This window comes from Aptenodytes patagonicus, chromosome 11 (assembly GCF_965638725.1).
Source record: "Aptenodytes patagonicus chromosome 11, bAptPat1.pri.cur, whole genome shotgun sequence".
Lineage (NCBI taxonomy): Eukaryota > Metazoa > Chordata > Aves > Sphenisciformes > Spheniscidae > Aptenodytes > Aptenodytes patagonicus.
The window spans coordinates 4,625,325-4,649,494 of NC_134959.1; the positions used below are offsets into that span (position 1 = coordinate 4,625,325).

General features: G+C 38.2%; 1 protein-coding gene across 2 annotated transcripts in view; it reads right to left on the reverse strand.

The window, feature by feature from the left end:
* CDH13 (cadherin 13) overlaps positions 1-24,170 on the reverse strand; it is a 525,814-nt gene that overhangs the window by 78,119 nt on the left and 423,525 nt on the right. For both annotated transcript variants that reach the window (XM_076349047.1, XM_076349046.1), the window contains exon 8: positions 23,834-23,974. In XM_076349047.1, the coding sequence (XP_076205162.1) occupies positions 23,834-23,974 (141 nt within the window). The remainder of the gene's footprint in view (positions 1-23,833; positions 23,975-24,170) is intronic.

A 24,170-nucleotide genomic window follows, 5' to 3' on the forward strand; every position in this document is an offset into this window, starting at 1 on the left:
CCATTCTGACAAGCAAGGTCTTATACATGTCTTGATGGGGAAAAAGAAAAAGTAAAAAGCCCTTTAAGATGATGCTCTTATTACTCAGGAAATCATTACCTAAAATGGTGTAACCTGTTCTGGGAGTGATTTTTCTGTGTGTTTCTCCTGCCTTACATGAACACCAAATAAAAAATGCATTCACAGTTTTTTGAATGCACATAGTCTAATTTAAGTGAATTCTGTAATGCTGTTGGCTGTTTTAAATATTTGGCCACACACATTTTAAATAGTCATCTCCAGTGACTCAACATCAATATTGACAACCTGAAGTTGAGCACAATTTTCTCAAAAAGCATCAATTCTAGATTTAAAGAACCTAAGTGATAAGCATATTATTAAATTCTTTGACAATCAGCTCCAATGGTTATTTGTTCTCTGTTTAAAATTATGATGATGATTACCTCTCAACTGTGCATAAATAAGGAAATAATAAATTAGTCTATGAAGCTCCTATATATAGACACCAACTTCATAGTGACTGCCACAATGTTTTGGAACTCAGTTAGTTCGAGATCAGGTTTAAAACGTAGGTTAAATACAATTTGATTACTGAATAGTAGATGGAACTGAGTCACAATTTAGCAGTATTTCCAAATAAGATTGCAATGTCCAAGGAAATCACAAATTAACATGGGGCTTTTCAAATCCTTTATACACTTTTCAGAACACCATGAAAACACTCTATTTTGGCACCTTAAAGTTGCAAGACTGAACCATACTCTAACCAGGTTAAGAAGCCAACATGTATTTGCAGAGGTGGAAATTACAATGTAAATGAGACTTTCTCAATGGCAGAATCTTTGGGCTCTGATAAAAAGAAGCATATGCATCCAATGAAAAATCTTGCTTTTTCTGCCCTGCGAGGACATTGCTTCCAAAGAAGATAGTGATTCACTGTGCCAGTTTACAGCTGATCACGACCCATGCTGCCAACAACAGATGTTTTGACAGTGGTTAAGCTTCTTCACATGGTCTTTGGTGAGCAGTGCCTAGCAGCACCATTTGAAGCATTCAAAGCAACTTGTATCTCTAGAATATTTTAGCAATGAATTTCATCAATTCCCCAAACTTCTGGCATTTTAGGTTGTGCCAACTGATGGGGATGAGATGCCCTAGATTTACAAGCCCCTCCAGCTGAGAGTTGTCTGAAGTTAGCCCAGTTTGAAAACTCTCTTTTGGAAGCAGATGAGAACTATGTAAGGTTTCACACTGTTCCAGTAGAGGCAGGAGGTACAGATGGAAGTTTACAGGCAGTATTATCTGCAGTGATACAGAACTTGTCTGAATTTTAAAATGAAATCTCTAGCCAGCATTCTTTTTTCTGTGGAAAACTGGGTGGGGAAAGGAGAATTTGGGCTGAACGCTCCATATTTCAATCTACCCTAACACAATAAGTCTTCCAAGTCTGCCGACAAAGTGATGAATGAAGCCTACTGCACATAGTTTCTTCTACTGGATATACATTATTTTTTTTTTCAAATTATCTAGCCTACATCGTGTTTGCACAAAATTCATTGAACATAAATATTACTGCTATATCAAAAATCTATGATACAAGAGGACTCATTTACAAATCATAGACACAGGTGAACTTTCATGACTAATGGTCTCTTTCCTTTTCTGTTTTCCTCCCATAGCAGAAAGATCTTTATCACACCCTGAACGTCCAGGTAAGCACAGTGCTTTCATTACCCTGATAGGGAACAACGAGGTCCTGGGGTCTCCAACCCTATTAGCACAAAAAAATTCTTTTCCCAAGGTCAAGAAGAAAGAATAATAGAAATGAATGCAACCTATTTGGCTAATGACTGTGAAGTGATCTGAGCCTCCCCATATAGCATTGTGATGGAAGGTTTCAATAGGCAGTTTGAGAGGAATTCACTTGCAGCTGGGGTGGCCTGCTTTGAAAACACATGAGATTTAAGCGTATATTGAGACATACAGTGCTGAACAGTGATTGAAGCATGGAGCAACAGATGTATGGTTTGGCATTGCACTGATGTGGAAAAGGTCAGGAAAAAAGCAAAGGTATGCTAAATGGATTTACTGCTTTCTGCTTTAAGGACACCCATGGTCTCCAGCTCCCACTGCCCAGCTCTTTTTGCCAATGCCCATTTCATCTTTTCTTGAAAGAAAAATATTTGTAATAAAGGAAAATGAAAAGTTCCTTTTGTAAGTGCCCATTGTGTGCTTATTTCGTGTCTAGAATGTCACAGAGGGAACATTCAGGGTCTTTTCATTTTCTCACCTGTAATTTATGTTTTCCTAACCATACATTCACTGTACACAGAGCTTTCTTGAACACAAACACTGTTGCAGCCTCAGCTGGATATGTTTTGCTGTAAATAGATAAGTATCCCTTTGGTCCTTTTTATTAATAAGGAGGATAAAGAATGAACTACGGATTTTTATATATCCTGATACTGAATTCTCTCTAAGCTATTTGGAGAATGCGAATGACTACAAGTTTGATGACAGTGCTCCTCAGTTTATGTGTCTGAGCACAAAGAATCAGAAGGGAGGTCAAGACAGGCCAAGGCACTACACTTGTGCTTTGGACAGAAAGATGTGCATGCACATCATGAAGTCTATACACAGTGAATCAAGCCTGCCAGACCTACCTTGTATGGGCTGCAGAGATTACCTGAACATCAACAGCAAATGTGGCCTGTCCCAGTGGCACATCATGGTTATCGTGCCTGTGAAGACCATCATTGTAATATGCTGATAGAAGGTGAGAAGCATCACGCCTAGCACAAATGTACTCCGTGGTCAGTCTGGGTAGGAGCAGAAAGTCCAATGCCCCTATGCAGCAAGTAATCACTAGAGCTGACTCTTGCTGGGATGTCCAGAATGCATCCAAATTCCTTCATCCTGATCACACCTAGTGCTGTGGTACGCTCGGAAATCCTTGAGCAGCAGCTTAAGTTCTCCAATTCCAAGCAGACCAAATTTCTAATGCAAATAAAGGCAATTCCCAGGAAATACAGGTGACACCAATAAGATAAATAAGCACTTGGTATTACCATTGGTTTATATCAAAAAAGCTTTTCCTCAGGGTTGAACGCTCATTAAATCAGGACATGTATGAAGAAAATTGGTTTATTAAGTAACTGTGCTATTCCTCTCTCTTAAGACTGCTTCCCCTTCTTCTGTAGCAAATCTTTACATAATGTACCAATACATCTGCATCAAAATTGCCACACTGAACTCTTCCCAAGGAGAGCAAGCAAGTACACTAGCAATTAATTGAATCCTAACACACATTTCTAGACACAGATTTTTCAACTGAGCTTGCCAGTTCTAGGGGAAATCATCTTAAAGGACAATAAATATCACTTTATTTCTATACACAGCAGTATGATACACTGTAAGCAGCCACCCTTTCGCCCCTCAGAAAGGAGAAAAATGCTGCACTTGCAGGTAGCTTGAAACATACACTATTTCTTGCTTCTGAGTGAGCTCATAATTAGAGTAGAAACATGAGGAACAATTTCAATGGAGCTGTAAACTCCAACAGGAGGAAAAAATCTATTTGAGGTTAGAACAAAATCTTTTTTAATCTGGCTAATGCTACTTTTGTGCTGATGCTGATCATTATATTTATTACTAAACTGTGGGACATTCCAAAGTGTTGACACCTGACTTCACTTACTAGAAAAGAATCACTTTCAGATATTCAGCTTGGTGATTAATATGTAGATACCTAATTTTTAGTGAATTAATCCAAGTTGTATCAGTTTGGTAGTCTTTGGGATTTATAATCAAACCCTGATGACATCGGATTAATGCCAGCATAGGCTCCCTGAACCTTACAATATTCTTGTTCCTTTGGAGCTCAGATCGCGGCAGGCTGATTACCCCCCTGATTATCCTGAGTAACTGGGGTCAGAGGTTAGCTAGCACCACAGAGCACATTTAATTCAATCAATTCAGTCAGTGAAGCAGTTGGGAAAAAAAAAAAAATTCCAATTGCTGTAACACTGCATTAGAAAATTTGCCCAGGATTTCTGTGCTCCAACTGATGAGCATTTTTGCTTAATTTCTAATTCAATATTCTGCTGGGGTTTGCAACTTCAATTACTCGTGATATTTTCACTCAAAGTCAGGGGCACTGAGCTTGGAGAGGGAAAGGAAAACCAGAGGAAGAAGAGCTGCCTGTATTAACCTGTATAATAACCTTCTCACAGACACACACACACTTTCATAGCTCAGTTATGGTTTTCCTGGTGTCCTGGTTTCGGCTGGGACAGAGTTAATTTTCTTCCTAGTAGCTGGCATAGTGCTGTGTTTTGGATTTGGGATGGGAATAATGTTGATAACACACCGATGTTTTAGTTGTTGCTAAGCAGTGCTTACACTAGTCAAGGACTTTTCAGCTTCTCATGCCCTGGCAGCGAGAAGCCGGGAGGGGGCACAGCCAGGACAGCTGACCCCAACTGGCCAGAGGGATATTCCATACCATAGGATGTCATGCTCAGTGTATAAACTGGGGGGAGTTGGCCGGGGGTGGTGACCGCTGCTCGGGGGACTGGTTGGGCATCAGTCGGCAGGTGGTGAGCAATTGCATTGTGCATCACTTACTTTGTATATACTTTTATCATCATCATCATTATTATTATTTTCCCTTCCTTTTCTGTCCTATTAAAGTGTCTTTATCTCAACCCACAAATTTTACTTTTTTTTCCCCAATTCTCTCCCCCATCCAACTGGGGGGGCAGGGGAGTGAGCGAACGGCTGTGTGGTTAGCTGCCTGCCAGGTTAAACCACAACATCTGGTTACACACTCTAGTGGTGGCTCAGAAAAGTCCTCTTGCTTCTCTCCATTTGTCCCTCTTGCCACTGCCAGATTTTCTTTTACTTTTGGTAGATTTTGAATATTGTTTAGCTGAGCACTTCATTTGTCTTATAAGCAAAGAGACTTTGATCACTTGTGATACGCCACAGTCCTACATTCAGACAGCCCAGCACCCTTGTGTGTGCTCAGATGGAGTTTGGGGGAGCTCATTAAAGATACCGGCACTGTACTTCAGTCACCTGAAGCAGCAAATACTATGTCTGGGATGAAATATAAAAAAAGACCTCTTACTACTCCCTGAAAGCCTCAAGGCACTTCTCACATGAATACAAATGCCCAGCAGCTCAGTTTGATTCCTGCTAGTTAGTTTTGCACCCTATATAACAATGCTGAGTCTGCTGATACGCAGATATTCTTTATTCTGAGTCCTGAGGCTACTGCCACAGCCACTGACTCTGCCTTCTGACCCAGAGATGCATTGGTTATCACAGTTTCAGTGGACTAATGATGATGGAGAGCTTTCATTATGCTTCAAAATGAGTCAGTGCACATCACTCACTCACTCCCACATCAATCAAGACATGGGGCCACAGTTGCACAATGTTTGCACCAACCACGATACTTAAACTTCTTTCTGCTACATATGGGACCCAAGGGCTCTCCCAATCGTTAAGTGCTAACTGCAGCCTAAAAAACAAAGATGCTCCAGTAACTGTGTAACTCTGTAATATGGTATTGCCACTGCTAGTAACAGGCCGTGTTTTGAATTTGCAAGGCCTCAAACCTCAGGATGGAGCTTTGTCAGGCTTGCTCTGCCTGAACTTTCCTTGACCTGCCTGCAGCTTTGTTTTACTTGGTTTCGCTGTAACAGTATTTGGCTAATTTATTTTTACTCATTTATCTTTGTAAGGTACCACCAAAGTTTCATAACTCACACAATGATGTAGCAGAGAGCAATACAGGCCTTGTATGATAAAAGAGGCCTTGAGAAGTGGTGACACAGGGTGCAGCACAGAGAAGTACAGTCATGGGATAACAAGACATGAAGCACAGACTTGACACTGGAGACCCCATGGCTATAAACAACTCACCAACGTTTAGCGAAAGAAATGCAGACCTGGAGCTGGACAAAATTTAGGGGCAATAAAGAAAAAGTATCTAACAAATGTAAGAGACATCTTACCTAGCAAATTTGGATATAACGTGGAGCTTCAGGCCAATGAAGAAAAAGCAACATGTAAAAGCATGTTAGCAAATACATAAAAATGACCCCAAATGATCCCAAAGGGAGGAAGAAGAAATGATCAACATAAGCATCACGCTTGTCCTGGCAAAGGACTCCAGGTGCTGACAACTAGCCATAACACCCCTACCACAAACACTGGAATGAAACCACCAACTTTACAACACAGAGGAACCAGGAAACGGTGAGGGTAACAGCAGAAAAAGGGGTAGAAGCTAAGAAGGATGTGTACAGCAATTTTATAACTGTCATATTATCATTACTGAAAATTTTTCTGAATAGAAGAATTATTTTTTTTCTGCAGTAATTCAATCTGGATTAAATCTTGGATTAGGATGGACTTGGATTAGTTTTCAATTTTACTAACAATAAATTCTTGGCTTTATACATAAGGTGGGCTTCCCCTTTGCCCTTCAACAAGATTTTGAGTGTAACGATACAACACCAGGGTTAGCCATTATTAGCAATGTTTCTTTAGAAATTAAAGCAACTTTCCTGAGTATGATTCTTTAATAAAGGAAATGAAGTCTTACACCTCCATTTTCCCTGCAAGCAGCAGAAAGTTGCAATTCAATCTTCTGCTTGCCCACGGAGAGGATCCATTTTCTGTATGTTCCTTTGGGGTTCTTTGGAATGAAAAATGCTATATGGTTATAAAACATTCTCTTAATGAAACTCGCTCTGAACTAACTCTGGAATTGATGAATCTCCTCCTAAGCCCCTGTGTACATTTGCCCACGGCACAAAGTCTGACACAGCTGTCAGACTCCCTTACCTTAAGAGAAACCCAAAATTTGAACTGCAGGATAACTGCAGGTCAGAAGTTAGGTGTATTAGCAGAGAGATATGTAGAAGATCACAGTGTGCCTAAATGGGACGTAAAGCTCCCTACCCAGTGCTTATAGACTCTCATTTGTTTATGAAATATCCTCAGCCTGTTCTATAACAAAACCCAAAACAAATAAAAAGAAAACACCCAAATGATATAATCAAATTCTCCATATTAAACCCAAAACCACATGTATAGAAGAAAACAAACAGCAGGAAAACCCCATCACATCAAAAAACTCAAAATACATACGCTCTTCTCCTCCTGTGGTGAGGGATGAAAGAAGAAGAAACCACATATAGCAGATGTTAGTTTTGTCACTTACTCTGCTACTGGAAAAGAATCGTGGACAATAAAGGCAATTTAATGTTGCGAAAACAGCAAAACTGTGTTGAGACGTGTAAGAAGTAGTACCGTGTGCAAGACAGAAGCAGGAATTCTTCCATCTGCTCAGCACTGGGAAGCCCCAGCTGTATTATAGCATCTGATTCCTGCCCACAGCATGGAAAGCAAAGAGCAATTGTAGAGGCAGATGTCTAAAGCTCATGGTCTTGAACAAACCTGCATGGCAAATTGTTCTACAACAGGGCTGTTGTAGACAAAAGGATTGTCTATGCATCACCTTCATAGTGGACAAGGCCAAGAAGCGATGGGCTTCAGCAGAGGCAAGGAAAGTTCTCATCAGAGATGAGGCAAAACTTGCTACTAGCAGGGTAGCTGAAGTACTGTAGTAGATTGCTGGGAGATCACAGAGACTGTATCTTCAAAGCTCTTGAATCAAAAATAAGCAAATACTGGAAATTGTACAAATAGGAGGGCGGGACTTGAGGATATCTTGAGAACCCTTCCCCTGCAGATTTCACGATAAGCCCAAATCCAAGAATCTATACAGAACAGAAAGGGGAACTAAACACTTTTCATAGTTTTCTAACATTTTTAAGGTCCATGGCGCTCATTAACTTCCATGAAGCTCACTGGATTGCCAAAAGAAATTTTCTTCTGTGCCCAAAAACAAGTGATAGGAAGGAGTTCCCTAACTGAGATTCCAGTCTCAAGCTCCCCATCACACAAGACTTCATTATGGTGGATTTGGTGCTGACAGCTAGAGATATAGGGTGTAACTGCAAAATCACATTTGCCCTCCCTACTGCAGATAAAAGATGAAAATTATGCCTCTGGCATTTGCTTTCCTAGCTGGTCATATTCCCTTTTGGCAACAAAACGTAAGGAAAGGGGAGAGGAAAATAATTACGATCTCAGCTTGGGGAAGGATTAAAAGGGAACAAGAATGGCAGAACTAGATACCCAAATTTAATTGTTTTGAGACTGTCTGCAATGTGGCCACTATAAAAAAATACCCACTCCAGTTACAACTCCACCATTCTTACTAGTGAATTAACAACTCTTTCCTAGCAGTCCCACAGGGACAAACTGCTCCTGCCACTGCAGAGAAGGTTTCTGAAGAAAATCATGCTTTTTTACAAATCTCAACCATTACTTCATAATTTTCCTGAATTGTCTGGCAAAGAGGTATTTAAAGGCCTGCATTTAAATTCTGAAGCAGCTATGAAATGAAGAAAGCAGATTGATTCACATTCTGTTCCACTATTCTCTTTGCCAAAGTGATTTTTATCAGAGAAAAAAAACCTAAAAAAACACAATCTGAGCCTGAGAATTCTGTTGTCAACTTCAAACCATCGAAAATTTTTACAGCTTGCTTACAATATAAACCCTTAGAAATAGGGTTTACAGAAGAAACGCTGCCAGAACCCCTAGCGCATATTATCCACTCATTCCTCACATGGAATTAGTGCAAAATATCACCCTTACATTGCCCACAAACCTTGCCAACAAATAAAAATGGCGATAGGCTGAAAGCACACTGTCTGGGATTTTTATACTCATTTTTTTCCATGGCAACGTGTCTGTTTCATGCGCTTTTGAGCCTCCATAATTTTATTCCATCTGATCTCTGCATTGTCTTGTTTTGTTTGTTTATCACTTCCAGGGAGCACCTGCCATTCCCCTAGGCTGCCACAAGACAAATAAAACGCATCTTCATGAGTGGTTGGGGCCAGCTGATGTGTGTTCCTTAGCTGCAAATTTCACTACAGTTACACCCAACCTTCTCACCTCTCCCACTTACCAGTTATTATTTGTCCCTTCCTTGGTTTTTCCCAACTTGTTGCTAAGAAATTGCATAGCCTCCACTAGCATCGTAAATGCCAACCAAAAAGATTAAACGCAGCTGTGTGCCACCTCATTCTGTCAGAGAGAACAGATAGCGTCCTCAGAGTCCACCTGCCAGTCTTCAATGTAGATGGCAAGGGAGTTTTCCAATCGGATCCTGGGTGTTCCAGTGCCTAGGTTTTGCTGAATAGCCTTAAAGAGATGGGATTTAAATTGTTTTGAGGATATTAGTCTAAAGTGAATGAAGTGGAGAGTATACTTCTCGTTTATATCCCCAGAGTGATAAATGTGAGAGTGTAATTTTTTTTTTCTAAGGCAAAGAAAATGGGAAACCAACACAGATTTCAGACACATGAGAAATAGCTTATGAATTTAGATGATAGTTCAGCAGAAATAAATTGTACATCTGTTCATTCATTTTAATAAAGCAGGGAAATGACACACTGCTGGAGACCTTTGAGAATGCCGGTATTTTAAAATTATGATCCTATAATAGTAGCATTAACATTTGTAATGCTGCCTGTTCTTTATGAATTTAAGAAAAATAAATTTATGGAATAAGAAAGCTCAACCTATAGTCCGGACTCTGGGCATTTAAAAGTGAATAAGGTGCTTCCTGAATACTTACAAATTAGTCCAGGAAAGACATTACAATAGCTTTATTATGTAACACAGATAACCCTCTGTGTAAGTGTTGACAAACCATGCTTGTTATTTCTGAATAAATAATTCAGATGAGCAACATGTAGCTGAATGCATTTATTTCTGCTGACCAGTTCCTAGTCTTTGCATTTATAGGCAGCTACAGTCTAGTACTTTCCTTTGAAAGTAGTCTTAAAGAAACAAACTAGATGCTTTACTTGGCTGTAGGTATGCATGGAAACATGTACTACCTTCTGCTGAATTCAGGCAGGAATATTACCTTTCTCTTGCGCCTCCCATAACAGAAAAATGAGAAATGGAAAAAGTTATGAGCTGAATACAATTGCTTCATTGTTTCTATTTTACCATTATTTACAAAGATGACATACAAATTTAAGAAATAAGCAAGTGAGACTGCAGGGGATGTCACATTTTAAAAGCTTATGTTTTGATTTTCCAAACTGATCACCATGGGAAATAATAAATTAAGAGTTCAATAATAGCTGTCATGTTTCCTTTAAAAGCACAATTAGTAATATCATTAAAATTCCCTTTTAATCGATTGCACTAAACCAATTGCTACTAGAGTAACGAGAATCGAAAACTGATTAGTTGCTCACATATTGCCTCATTGATCAACTGAGATAATCCTCATTTGAGAAAAGGGAAAACGGGCAACCCTGACATCCTTGAAAAGTGCTGAAGTTCAGCTGAAATCAGATGTCAGAATCCGAGACCTTTTTTTGTAATCCACCCTACACTGTTTCCCACTAACATGCCAAATGAGTCAAGAGTGCATGCTTAAATATTTAATCTTCCTAAAGTAAAGGCTTCACAGAGGCTATGCTGGAGCCCAATATTGCTAAAAGAGGTACCTTACTGCTAACATCTATATCTATATCTACCAGCATGTGAGTATGTTCGTGTGCTCTGTATTGCCACTCCAGTTCCAGCAGCAGTCCAAAAACAATCTCAACAGGCAGTCTAGGTAAACAAGACTTAATGTAATTTGGTTCTCTTGTGAATACAGAAGAACTGAAGAAAAGAAATACCTCTGGGACACAGAAGACCCCTAGGCGAACACTTACCATTGACAGAAATCGTACAGATTTATTGATTGGAACTGCATTTTAATCATACGGCTGGAGGAAAGAAAACAGTTCCTAGAGACTGCCAGTCAGCCCCAGCATGGGGCATGATAAAACTGTTTCTACCATTAAAATCAGGCAGTGGCTATGTTAGAGTAAAAGGACATTAAAGAGTTCAACATCTGCAGGCAAAGTTGAATTTATTTACTCATGGCTTCAATTACTATTTAAGATGGAAAACTTGAAAAGGTCAGAGCTGCTAACTTAGAAAGCATGCCCTTCATTTGCCTTCAAACATGCACTTTTTTCTTAGCTTAGTTCAACACTGAATCAATTAATCAGGTATAGTGTTCTCTGTTTTCAAATGCTAGTTGTGTTATTTTCAAGTAGGCAAGTAAAACCAAACCAAATTTCTTTTTTGTTTTAATCCATGTTAGAAAATGCAATTTTAGGACAATAAAACATCTGGTCCTCAGATTAGGTAGGTAAACATCTGTGGGCCTGTGTTTCTATGTATATAGATATGCATATATATAAAATCCAGATTTACATTATAGTCTAATCCTGCATTCACATCTCCGTGGAGCACTCTGTTTGGATGGGAGCCATAGCTTGGATACAGGCAGCTAAGAATATCGATACTATAGATAAATCTTTTTCCGTGATATTATTTCAGCAAAAGACAACTGTTGGTTTAGGTTTAAGCTTATTTAGCAAGATTGATTTTTCTTACGTATCTTTTGAAAGTTTCTCACATAACTCCCTAGATTTTTCAAACTTTTTTTGAACTAAAAGATTGCTCTCAACCCTTTAAACTTGTTGAGGACAGCAGCACTCTCCTCACCATCAGTCTTCTAAATGAAGAAAAATCATTGATCTAAGAACATCTGACAGCACTACATAACGTATGGGCACTGCTGGCCTCAGTGACTGAAGGCAGTCAAAACAAATGAGCTGAGGAGGAGGAAATAAAGCATAAAAGAAAAAAATGAGATGATGTGTGGAAGCAGACAGTGATGGTACTCGATTTATAGAAGGCAGGCAAAGAGTGTACATAGACTTTTGCAAGTCATAAGCAGTCAGTTTAAGTCATGAAAACAGAAAGGTGGTTCCCAAGGGAAGCAGGCAGTGAGGGGATGAAGAAGAGTTCACTGGGGGACAGCATCAAGGAATGGAAAAAGGAAGATCTTCCAGAAATAATACTAAAGGGGCAAAATCATGGGAACAGAAAGAGGATCATGAGATGACAAATGTCAGAAACATAGCTTTTTATGAAATACTAGAAGAGTTTTCCATATACAAAGATAGTAGAGAAAGTGATGAAAATAAGAACAGAGAGAAAGGGGACATCACACTCAGCAAAAAGGAGTCAATGGATACATCACTGAAATTAGCCTTGGTAGTTCTGAAGCAGGAACTGGAAACAGGAGCAGAGAGGCATTTAAGGGATGCTAGATGTTCAGGCTCTGAGAGTCAAATGACAGACTCGAGGAGTTTGGAAAAGAAGGAAAAATTGAAGTTAATTATTAAAATTCAGAGAAGACTCCTTACAGGCTGCTGACTAAATAGTAGGCTTGAAAAGGAGAAAGACTAAAAGATAAGAGTTTTCTGTTTGGTTGGTTGGTTTGGGGTGGTTTGTTTTGTTTTTTAAAAAAAAGAATGATGAAGCAGGTAGAAGGGATTTTGAAGGATGATGCACAAAGACAACGATAAATTTCAGCACTGGGCAAATTAAATATCAAGAAGACTAGACAAGTAAGTAGCTGGAATAAATCTTCCACAACATGCAGAGAAGTGAACATAAACATCTCTATAAAAGCTGCACCAAGCTAAGTGGAAGAGGAGAATAGGAGTTAGAACACAAACTCAAAAGGACTGGCCATAGAGCAATAGTGTTGGAGGGAAACACAGGGTGAGGTAACCAACTGGGATTCATGGATTTTTCATAATGAGTTCGAGATCTAGAATGGGAAAGTGAGGATAACATCAATTCTCTGTGCAGTGTTGGGATTATACTTTTTCTTGTGACATATGGACTGGGAACACAGGGGAAAACATTTGTAAAAACAAATAAATATTAAGTGACTGTTAGACAGCCGGCTAGAGAAAGGGCTACCCTTTAAGCAAATAAGCATCTGGGACTCTAAGGCAAACAAGTCCTGGCAATAAGCCAAAGTAGAAAGTACAAGGATATGAATAAATTACACTCCTGAACCATTTTCCTCAACAGAGACTATAACTGCAGAGTTCTGTATGAATCCCCTAATCTGTTTTTTTTCTTAAACGTATCAACACCGTTTTCATTCCAGTAAGTTCAAGAGATGATCAGCCCTATAGAATGTTATTGCTTTCCAAATGAGTCTTTTTCATAGGCACTTACCAACAATTTTACTTGAATAAATGTACAGCTCCTTTTAGCGTGTTGATTTTTATCGGTTCACTATTTTAATGTTTCAAAGCAGAAGGAGAAAAGATATTTTGTCTAAATAATCCTGACATTTTGATTCTTATGCACAGATGGTTAGCAAATTTTGTAGTAGCCAAATCAGTTTTAGTGTTGCTGACAAAAATCTTAAAATCTCACTTGTCAGCGAAGAAATTGATAAACTGATCACAAAACTCATTCCACTCTACCGGAATGACCTGAGCAGATATATAACTATTTTTTTTTGTATGAATATACTTCAGCTTTATAAATCCCTTCTGCTCATATAAACTGCAACTATGATACCAGCTCACACATATTGTGTAATTGCTATTAAATAGGGTTTTGTCTGGTGCAAATTGAATATGTTAAGATCTATAGTGTGTTATCTTGTTTAATTCTGCTTTTAAAATAGAACTCCTACAGATGCTAGAGGCATATTAACAGTGTGGGTTTCTTAACTCATGGGATTAGAGTGATATTTTGCTACACATCTAACAATTCCTCTATTTATTACTCCTCAAATCAGCTGTACTGTGTCAGACAAGGAGATTTAGAGTTGTTGGTATTTCCGTTAAGATTCCACATTCCACATGTGAGGAACTGTAACCCTTTATGTACATAAAATAGAAGTCCCTTCAAGCCACAGAAAATTTTTGCTGGCTGCACCACAAAGGTAATACCTAGTCATCTATTCCCCACTACCTGCCCCCCAATTTACATACTGTCTAGGCTGAATGAGATAATGATGATTTAGGAGCCACTCTGCAATGAATACCATGTATGGAAACCACAGTGTTTCCACACAGAACTTAGGATTTCAGTCAATTGGATGTTACACAGGCAAATGAGGGCTCCCAATACAGAACCCAAAAGTTAATTTGAGAAAAGAGATTGATGCATTCTTTCATATCTTGATCTGAAAATAATCGTGTGAAGTTTCTTTGAAGTCTGGGTGTCACCTGCCTGCACTCAGTGTTGAAGGTGGAACTCCTTGGACAGTTAATGAGTGCTATAAACCACTCTTGGAGAAGAGTGAAATTAAAGGAAATTTCCATGGAGTGTTCCAGCAGCACATTCAGAGGAAAAAAAAAAATAATAATTTCTCAGGCAAAAGACTCCAATTTTAAAATTTACATTAAAATTGAAATCTCTAGAAAGCAGTCCTAATTTGATTTGAAGGCAACTGCAAAATTCCATCTGGAGAGAAAAACTGGAAATTCAATCTAAATTGATGTAATTGGAAAATCACATAGCCGTTCCTAGCAATGACTGCTAATAATTATGTTTATACAGCTTCCCTGAATAAGTGGTCCAAGACTAGGTCTGGAGATGTTACATTATCTTTGTTTAGCTTGTGCTTCTCTCAGGAGCCTTTGAGCCTTCCTTCCTCTTTAATTTCTACTATCCAGTTACTTACCCAAATGTATTTGTGCTAGATGTAGTCAAAACTCTTACTGCTACTGTTTGCTTTGTAATTCAGACCTTAATATCGATGCTAAAGTTCACACTTCATAGACCACATTGAGGAAGCATATTAACCTTCACTTCTTGTAGAAGAGAGCAATAAATTGTGGGTTTATGGCTTTTTTGTTGCTCGCAGTGTTTGGATATTTGCTGTTAGCAGAAGCAGATGGAAGAAGTCTTCAGAGGACAGTCAGCATTGGAATGGTTTTGTGGTGCGAATTTACCAGCTGTAGTGAGAATTGGTGTTATTACCACTCAGTTGCTGCTGACCTTCCAAGCATAACCAAAGGGCTACAAAAGGCAAGGGCTCACACAGAAGTTTGCATCAGGACTGCTCAGATCAGCTGATCATAACAAATCAAGGAAACTAAACAAAGGGCAACAAAGAAACACAGAAAATAAGAAAAGAGAAAAGGACTGGTAAAAATACAAGTTTACTATGTGAGCTGACTTGGAGAGCAAGAATGCTGGGAAAAAATCAGATCTGGAGAAGCAGGGAAATGCCTTTGTGTTCCTCCCCAGTTTCACACTGTTTGAATGATCATTTCTATTCATAGAACCTTTCCTGTACTTATACAAGTGTTTCTCAGCTGCTTTCAGATTATAAAGCAGGCACTCTGTTGTTTTATGTACCACTGAAATGTGTTTATCTGGAGATTAAATAGACAACTTCATGTATTTCATGACCTTGGTGGAGAGAAACAAAGCAATGAATTCACCCCTCACAAGCAAAGATAAATGTAGAAGTCTGCTGCCTACTGCTATGCAGCGTATCCAGCTCTAATTATGTGATAAGTGGATGGACTCAGTGTTAAACATATTTTGCAAAAGTTCTTGAACAAAGTGCTTACACTGGTTATGCAGATAGCTTGCTCAAAGCCACATGAATACAAATTATTATCCACACAGTATGAATCTGGATGAGTACAGGAAACAGTGGTCTTCCAAACCCTGTTTTTTGCTCAAGTCCTCTGTTTCAGTCAATGCCCAGAATAAGCATATTTGGTTTTCTTTCTCTCTCTAAAAAATATTCTATTCTTACTTGCAATGCTACAGCAGAGTATTTGTTTTTAAGGTCATTGGTAATTCAATCCTGAGTGGTGCTGAGCATTTCTCATCACATGAGAAACCTCAAACCAGCTAATTCTGTTAAGAACTGGCACACAATAGTGAAGAAGAAGAAAAAAAATATCAAAAAGGTAATTTCATTATCCGGATAGCCAGATTGTTTAAATAAGTCTTTCAGATGTTCTTAGTTTGGTACCACCACAACACAACTCAGAAACATTAACAAACGTTCTTCTTGATCACAGGCATTTTTCCAAGCTATTTGAAAGTGATTAGGTTTAGAAGATAGACAGACATTTGGGATCCTAATTGCACTGAGAGTCAAAGCAATCTATGTTCCTAAAACCAGCTTTTTAAACTCCAGTGGGAATTAGATGTCTTTACACCTATTTTTAAGTCCAATAAGCTCTTCTTTTTTATCTTTGACATCTAAAATTATTTCAGAAAAAAAAAAGAGGTCTAAATGCCTATGTTATTTAGATACTTAGATTCCCAAACTGCTTATGTGATTTTGAAAATCTGTTCTGCAGCTCATGACAACTAAGAAAACTCTGAATGTCTTGGACTTTAACACAACCGAGAGTAGTGACCAATTATTAACCATGAAGAAATGGTACAGCTAATAGAACTTTACTGAAAATTTCAAATATTTTGTTATTTTTGCAGTGAGACCAGAATGCTCACAGTCTTCATTTAGAAAATAAAATATTTATCTCTGTTTAGATGCTTGTTTCCTTTCACATGGATTTAATAAATAGCTTTTCATTTGACTAATAGATAATCTCTAAACTAAATTAATAGATACTTTGCAAATGGACTGTAGTAGAAACACATATACATCTACATCTTTGCTCAGCTTAAATGTGAAAGAACATGAGTCAGTTAGGGGACAACTTGATCTCTTCTGTTTTCACCAAAACTGCTAGGTTAATATTTGTGGGAAAAACCATGGGTATCACAGGTTTAACACAGGAGTTATTTATTTATTTTAAGAAATAGACAATATATCCTGAGTTGCAAAGTTGTCTTCTTCATGCATGGTCCTGATTATATAAGAATAAAAAAGACATTAAGGGCATGATCTGTCCTCCATATCTATGAGGATAACATGTAATGATTTTAAGTTCTAGCAAAGGCTATGCAGAAGTTTCATTGTTAAGATATGTGCAGGAACGGACTGAGGAGTCTTTTGATTTTCAATCTCTGGATGTTTTAAGAACAGGTGAGACAGATATCTTACAAGGATGACATAGGAATAGTAATCCTGCCTTGATCCTGTTGCCTATATTTTCCGTGACCAGAGAAATTATCTTTGAATTCTGCCTTTCACATGTGAAAAATATACCAGGTAATGTCTTTCATTTGTTTTCAAGGAGGTTTTTGGGCCCCTGGAGCTTCAGATAAGTCAAGTGTGGTAGCGAACTGCTACAAGAGTATGAAGCAGAAGTAAAGCTGAGTGAAAAGGTCAGTGCAAATATTTATCTAGTGTAGGGGGTTTCTGAAGGGTAAGATATGCTTCAGGAGCCTTGCTAGCTGTATTTACAGCTCTAGAAAACACAAGGATGGCCAAAGAGCTCATCTCTGATGAACCCTAGCCATCATGAAGCTGTTCTTTATGCCAAAGTTTACTAACAGCTGTAGAGGCTTTGTCCTGCTCTGTTGAGTTTCTGTATGAATTCTGCTTTCTCTGCATGTAAATTGTCTCACAGTCCAAAAATGGGAGCCAAATGGAAATTCCAATATGCATTTTGTTCATGTGATTTTGCTAAAATGATTTTATCCATTCCACAAAACTATTTCTCATGACAAAGCAGTGCTGGAGACAGTTTGCTCCAATTTGAATAGGCTGCTAGAATTTAAGACTGGTTCCCATAATATTTAGGCCATAGTACGTCTCCATTTCTTAACTATTAACCTGGCAACGGCTTCTTCTCATCTGTTCAGATCTGCTTATTGCTGCTCAAGTACCTCAGCTCAGTCGTCTGGCCTTCCAACATCCGGCATGAGAGAGAACGGTACGTGAAATGGGAAAAAATCAACTCAGCTTGTTCTCCCCACCTTGCTGAGCCATGCTGGCAGCTCGTGCTGGTCTTTTGCCTGTGTTCAGTCTGGTTTACACCCTGTCCTTCCTCCCAACAGGAAAATGAAAGAGGGCTGGTGCCCTGGCCATGCTCCTGAATTGTGTGTTAGTCAAAGGACAGCAGTCTTTGCTCAGTTTTGCACACAACTATGGTCCTCACTAGTGATTTCTCCAAATCAGATCTAAGGGTCTAGAGGAGGGAGTTGCAGGGGAATCATCTACCTTTAACAGAATTGTTAGTGTCCAAGGTAGGGTACAGCTCACTGGCAAGACTCACAGAGAAAGGAATAAGATTAATTAGGAGTCCCAAAGGGCAACATTTTCCCTGTAAAACAAGATAAGAAGGACCAGGGTTGACTTTCAGATCACAGAAGAACGGGAGGTGAGATTTGTTGTTGTTTTTAAATGTGCAAACTGAATGGGCAGATCTGGTCTGTGTTGGTAAGGTATGTCTAGCATGGAAAATAACAATATCATGTCTAAGAGAGAAATGTTTGTAAAAGAAGTATGGAAAAGAGAGCCAGGAGGAACCTTAAAAGTGCTTTTAGCTCAGTATTTGGTCCTCAATATGATTTAGCCAATACCAACAATCAAGACAGGGACTCAAAGCTACAAGCGTGTTTCTCAACAGCCTGAGCTGAAAAAGAAATCTCTCCAGATGGTGCTCTGAGTCTCTCATATCCTCTTTGAACCATGAGCAGACGGAGATACATATTGTACTCCAGGGGCTGTTTTACCCCAGTAGGTAGCACAGCTGAATCAGAAGACAATGCTGGAAGTCATCATAAATCATGGTGACAAGCAACCTATTCACTTACTGGTCTCTATAGGAATTGATGAATCATTTATTATAGCACACATTAGTCATTTATTACTCTTTTATAAACCATTTATCAGTAGGTATTCAAAATGTGAGCAAATAATATTTTTCACTTAAGACTCACAGCACTAGTATATCTCAAATTTCACTGTGGTGATGTTTTGTCAAATTACACAGATTTTATTCTGTTCACAGGAGGCAAGCTTCTTTATTTAGCTGGAAAATTCATTTCTAAGGTCATATATTCCTAAAATCTAAACTAGGAAAAATATTTCCCCAAATCTTACTCTCCTGATGTGACAGAATTCTTTCTATTTTACATTGCTTTGTCCCAGAAATGGATGAAGTTGAAGGTGAGGATAGAAGAGGCAGAAAGAGGAATTGTCTCAAGAATGAGAATGTTCCCTGGCCAAATGAAGTCTCTCTTTCTTATGAGCAAAGTCCCATTACTTTTCAATGTATGACTAGGAATGTGCTGCTGTCCCAAATCTGTGATGAAGGACAGATGTGAGAACTAGGTGGACTGTAGAAAAATCATCCCCTTAAGCCACATCACTGCATTCTCCTCTCAAGCGCCTGATAGCATTTACTAAGGAAAGACAATATATCCATTATTAAGGAAAAATAAAGTATTACTAAAGAGCAGCAATGGAAGCTTCTTCCTTGGGAACAGATACTTTAAAAAATCAGGACAGAAGCCAGAAGAGGGAGGCAAGTATACTCAGTGGAATCCCATTTTTGAGTTTATACTCTGCATTCGGTAATGGTATAAGACCAGAAGTAGGATTCATTGTACTATTTTTTTGGAGGAGGAAGAATAGACAGGAAGGGGTGAAATCCATATTGTTGTCACGTTGAAACAATGTTTTTTCCTCCACTGGGTCTTAGGGAAGCTCTGGGCAGAACCACGCCTACAGGAACAGATACAAGAGAAGTATTTGCCAGCTTGTGGCTTCCAGCAGATGCTACATTGCTAGTTTTTCATCACACTTCAACTGTAGATTACAGTCATTGTTTTGCAGGCATACAACACTGCAGTGGTCTGTCCTCAATTGTTAAAGTGACACAAGAAAATAATTCTCATTTTTCTTGATGTGCTAGGTATAAAACCAATACTCAGCACCATTAGCATTCGCTCAAACTCATTCCCACACAGTTTGAATATCCTGCAGTACACAAACCAGGTATCAGATTTTCCAGAATGATCAATTCCTGCTCCTTGCTTTGCTTCATTTCTTACTTTCACATAAGTAATCCCTTGCTGCTGAACAAAAGTTAGGCCTAAGCCCTTAACTTGCTGGAAATGCCAAATTGCTCTTTGTGATACAAAATACATGTTGTATTCAGTAATAATTCACAAAGTTAATTTAAAAACTGTTTCGTATTATAGAAATAGGGTTGTAAATTTTAAAAACTTTCTGAAAAAAAGGCCACTAACTTTACAAGCATCTCTATTTTCATTCTCTATAATTTAAATCTGGCACAATATCCCAGCCATTGTGACCTTTTAAAAGGTAGACCTTGTTACCTCACCTGGGATTTTTGGAGAAGCTCTTAAAACATTGCTCTTTTAGGCATTAAAGATGAAATTATTTAAACCCCTGGAGGGAACAGGGTACTGTTTGCACGTCTGAATGGATTTTTGAAATAGAACAAGGCAGGTATTTTGGAGGTGCGTAGAGTGATGGGGCAAAACCAAAATAATTAACTGGGCTGAATCCACAAAGCAGTGGCTCATACATTAACCCATCAAAGTATCTGACACATACTTATAACCTCAAGGGCTTAAACTATTCCTCTGAAGTTAATGGAAGTGCTGTGTTGGATCACAGGCAGGTTTCTTCAGCTTCTTCTGTGATTATGCCCTGACACACCATCAATGAATTTCTCCCTAAGCACGAAGGCCACAACTGCATCAGAATGGCACGGGTGTGGTAGGCAGGGGAAAAAAATAACAGATAGAATGGATTCACTAGACAAATGCCCCCTCTTCCAGCAAGATGTACATAAACCCAGTAAAGGCTACTGCAAAACTGCGTACGACAAAAAAGGAGCATTTAGACCTTTCTGAAAACATCAAATAAAGCCCGTCAATGAGCATTTTGCATAGGTGTATAAGGACCTGACTTCCAAGGAATAAATATAGTAAATAGGAGTACACAGAAGTGTATCATTGCTTAGGGGTAGATCCATAAACTTGTTTCTGGAGGAAAAAAGAGGAAGAGATGGGTCAAGTGTCAAAAGATAAAACGCATCTTCAATGGACAGTCATGCTCACGCATGGCTGAGATTGCTTTGCACTGAGGACTCAAACAAATATCTGTTAACACACATAAGACTTCTTGGAACTAGTAATATATAGAAATATAGAAATTTTCCACTTCAGAGAAAGCTATGAAAAAATCATTCAACTTCTGTCTTGGCATTAATATTATTGAAATCATATATATCTTAATTAAGATATATATAACAATGCATTCTACATTCTACAAAACACCATTTAGTGCACAGTCTGGGGTGCCCAGTGTTGTACTTCTACAGTGTCCAGACTTTGAACAAATCCAGCTCTCATAACTTCATTGGCTTTCACTGTGTCAGATCAGGAATGAATTTGGTCTCTGTGTTTACAGACGAAGAGAATGCATTGAAAACTTGGCTTAATCGAGCTACATCAAAAGCATATGACAAATAAAGGCAGAGCTATTTCAGGTAGAAATTATACTATCAGAAGAAAACACAGGCCAGTAAATAAGCATTTGTTTTACAAAAGGGAAAAAGGCACCGAGAGAAAGTATCTTTAAAGAGAAGGAAGATAGCTGGGAAAACATGTCAATACCGTAAGAACCCAATCCTAAAGCAGCCAGTCTCAAAGTAAATAAAAGAAGATGCACTCTGAAATCAAACCTTCAGATTTACTGAATTTGACCTTTGTACTTCAAAAGTTATCTTGTAGAATATGTCTTTTTCTTTCAAGTCTTCTTCAAATCAGTAGTATTGCAGCATGTGGTATGCGACTGGTATTAAAATACAGTATCTAAGTACTTTAAGCAGTAAGCCAAATAAAGTGGCATTAGCTCTATTAATAGACAATGTCCCTCCTCTTACACTACTTATTTTAAATAGAGCATATGTTTCTAAAGGGGCCTGACACCATACCTCTAAAGACTGATTTTTCCTGCCTTATTCATGGAATAAGAATATCACTTAGCAAGGCAGAGGGAAGATTTCTGAGGTCATTAACATCTCTAAATAGCGAAAGGTTCAAAACCATGTCACAATATATTAAAAAAAGAGAGATGCCTCTATAGGAAAATTTGTATGTCATATAAAGTGCAAGAAAAACGTGTAAGACCGGACTTTCAAAGAAAGCTACATAACGCTGCCTCCTCACACTTGCTATTTTATTTCTATGCTGAAACCACCAGACTTTCAAGGGCACAGAGTACCTTTTACTATCACTGACTGAACTTATAAACATTTCTGAATTTCCACAGAAATAGACACTGTCTAACAGTATATTTGGGGCTAAGCAGGCACCCAAGTTTTTTAACATGCTTGCCCAAATTACCAGAGAAAACTATTAAGTCCAACAGGAAATATAATTATAAAAAGATTTCTTCAAAAGAAGAAATCTCAAAGTTTGGAAATTCAAGTAGGTAGGACTCTGAATGACATGAATTGTTATCAATATTGTTTAATACAATTACTTCCTATTTCTAAATACACCGAGTTGTCCTTTTACATTGTTATATTCCAGAGGGCTAAAAAGATACAATATTTCAAATATATTTTAACTACTGATTGTCAGAAAACAGCATTAAAAGCCTGATCTAAAGGATAATTCTAAGGGAATTAATAGTTTGATCAAAGCCACTTAGTTATCACCTATGTACTTGGAAAGGTTTGGATCAGGCTGTCCATGGCACTTTTTAGGTGACTGAAATGCTCTTGCTAAAGCATTTTACTTAAGTAATTATAGCTATTGCCACTGAAAAATAATATTCCTGTTGGCAAAATTGTCATTGTTTCTTATTTCTTCTTCTCTTTTTTTTAAAACCTTTTCCATCCTTTTTCAATCTGCTTATCCAGTTTGCATTTATAAAAGAAATTATTCAAGTAAAATTGCAGTAATTTGTTTCAAAATAATCTGTTGTCAAACCACTAAAATTAGGCCAGAAAAAAAAAAAATTAAAAAAGGTAAAAACATACCTTAAGGAGAAAACCAAGACTTTTATAGCAATAGGCTTTCCTTTTCTTCTTCTAAAATTACCTTAAAATCAGCATCCCTCATGCTTACTTCTCATCTTCTGGGAATATTCCTTAAAATCTCCAGAGCCTTAGGAAACTTTTACAGCAAAATCCAAACCAGCTGTTATTAGGTAAAACTTTTGACACTCTAATTCTCTCCAGATACCAGAGGCAAAAAATCCCCCCAAATCAGACTAATAATAAACGTAGGGGAGGGAAGGGAGCAGTGTGGGATGGGCAGGAAATTTGGTAGATGCTTTGCCTGAAACCAGAAACTTTGCTGTAGCACTATTACACTCTCCTGCAGGCAAGTGAATATCTTTTGGTTTGGTTTGGGGTTTTTTCAGACTTTTCAGCATTCTTCAGTGGAATTCAACTTGCAAGGAAAAAAACTTCCCTTGCAAATTCCACCTGTAGGTTAAACATAAAGCTTTTAGGATTAGAGCTTTCGTTACAGAACTCTCAACACTAGCTGTCTCACAGGTGAAGTACTGAAGCTAGGACAAAACATATTGCTTTCATCCATGATCCTGACCATCAAAAGCCCTAAGCTAGAACGTAGGCAGGAGGGAATTCTCTATTTTCCTCCATAGGAGCAAAAGGAGAACGTCACCACTAGCAAACTTATTTTACAGGTTTTCATCCTACTAGCCAACCTCTGAATGATATCTTGACATAAATTTTTACCTTGTGGTTGCATTTTGTTTTGGAAATGATACATACAAAATTATTAATGTAAAAGAAGAAAAAAGCAGCTCCAGGAAAGTCTGTCACATTGAGCTAAAAAGATGTCTTTAAGTATTTTCTTCCATTAAGGAACATTTTTATATTTAGAAACAGGCTAATTACAATTACATGCGCCATTTTGTAGAACACAGATGGCAAACTCTTACCTCCTTCTTGGTAAATTCTGGTGGATGGTCATTTTTGTCATCAATAAGAATAGTGGCAGTTGCTGTGCCAGTTAGTCCCGCATCAAGACCACCCATATCCTTAGCTTCTATAACTAGCTCGTATTTCGGGGTTTCCATGGTCTGAAAAAATAACAGAAAAGGAAAGGTTAAAAAAAAACCCACAACAGCTTACATACTCTTTTTAATTCACATTAAAATAATAAATAAAAAAATCTAAAACTTAATTTGGCCTGATAAAACATAGCATAGAAATGCATCTATTACCACAGTCTTTTACCAGGACAGCACAGCTTTCTATGAGCTTCAGCTGCTACCA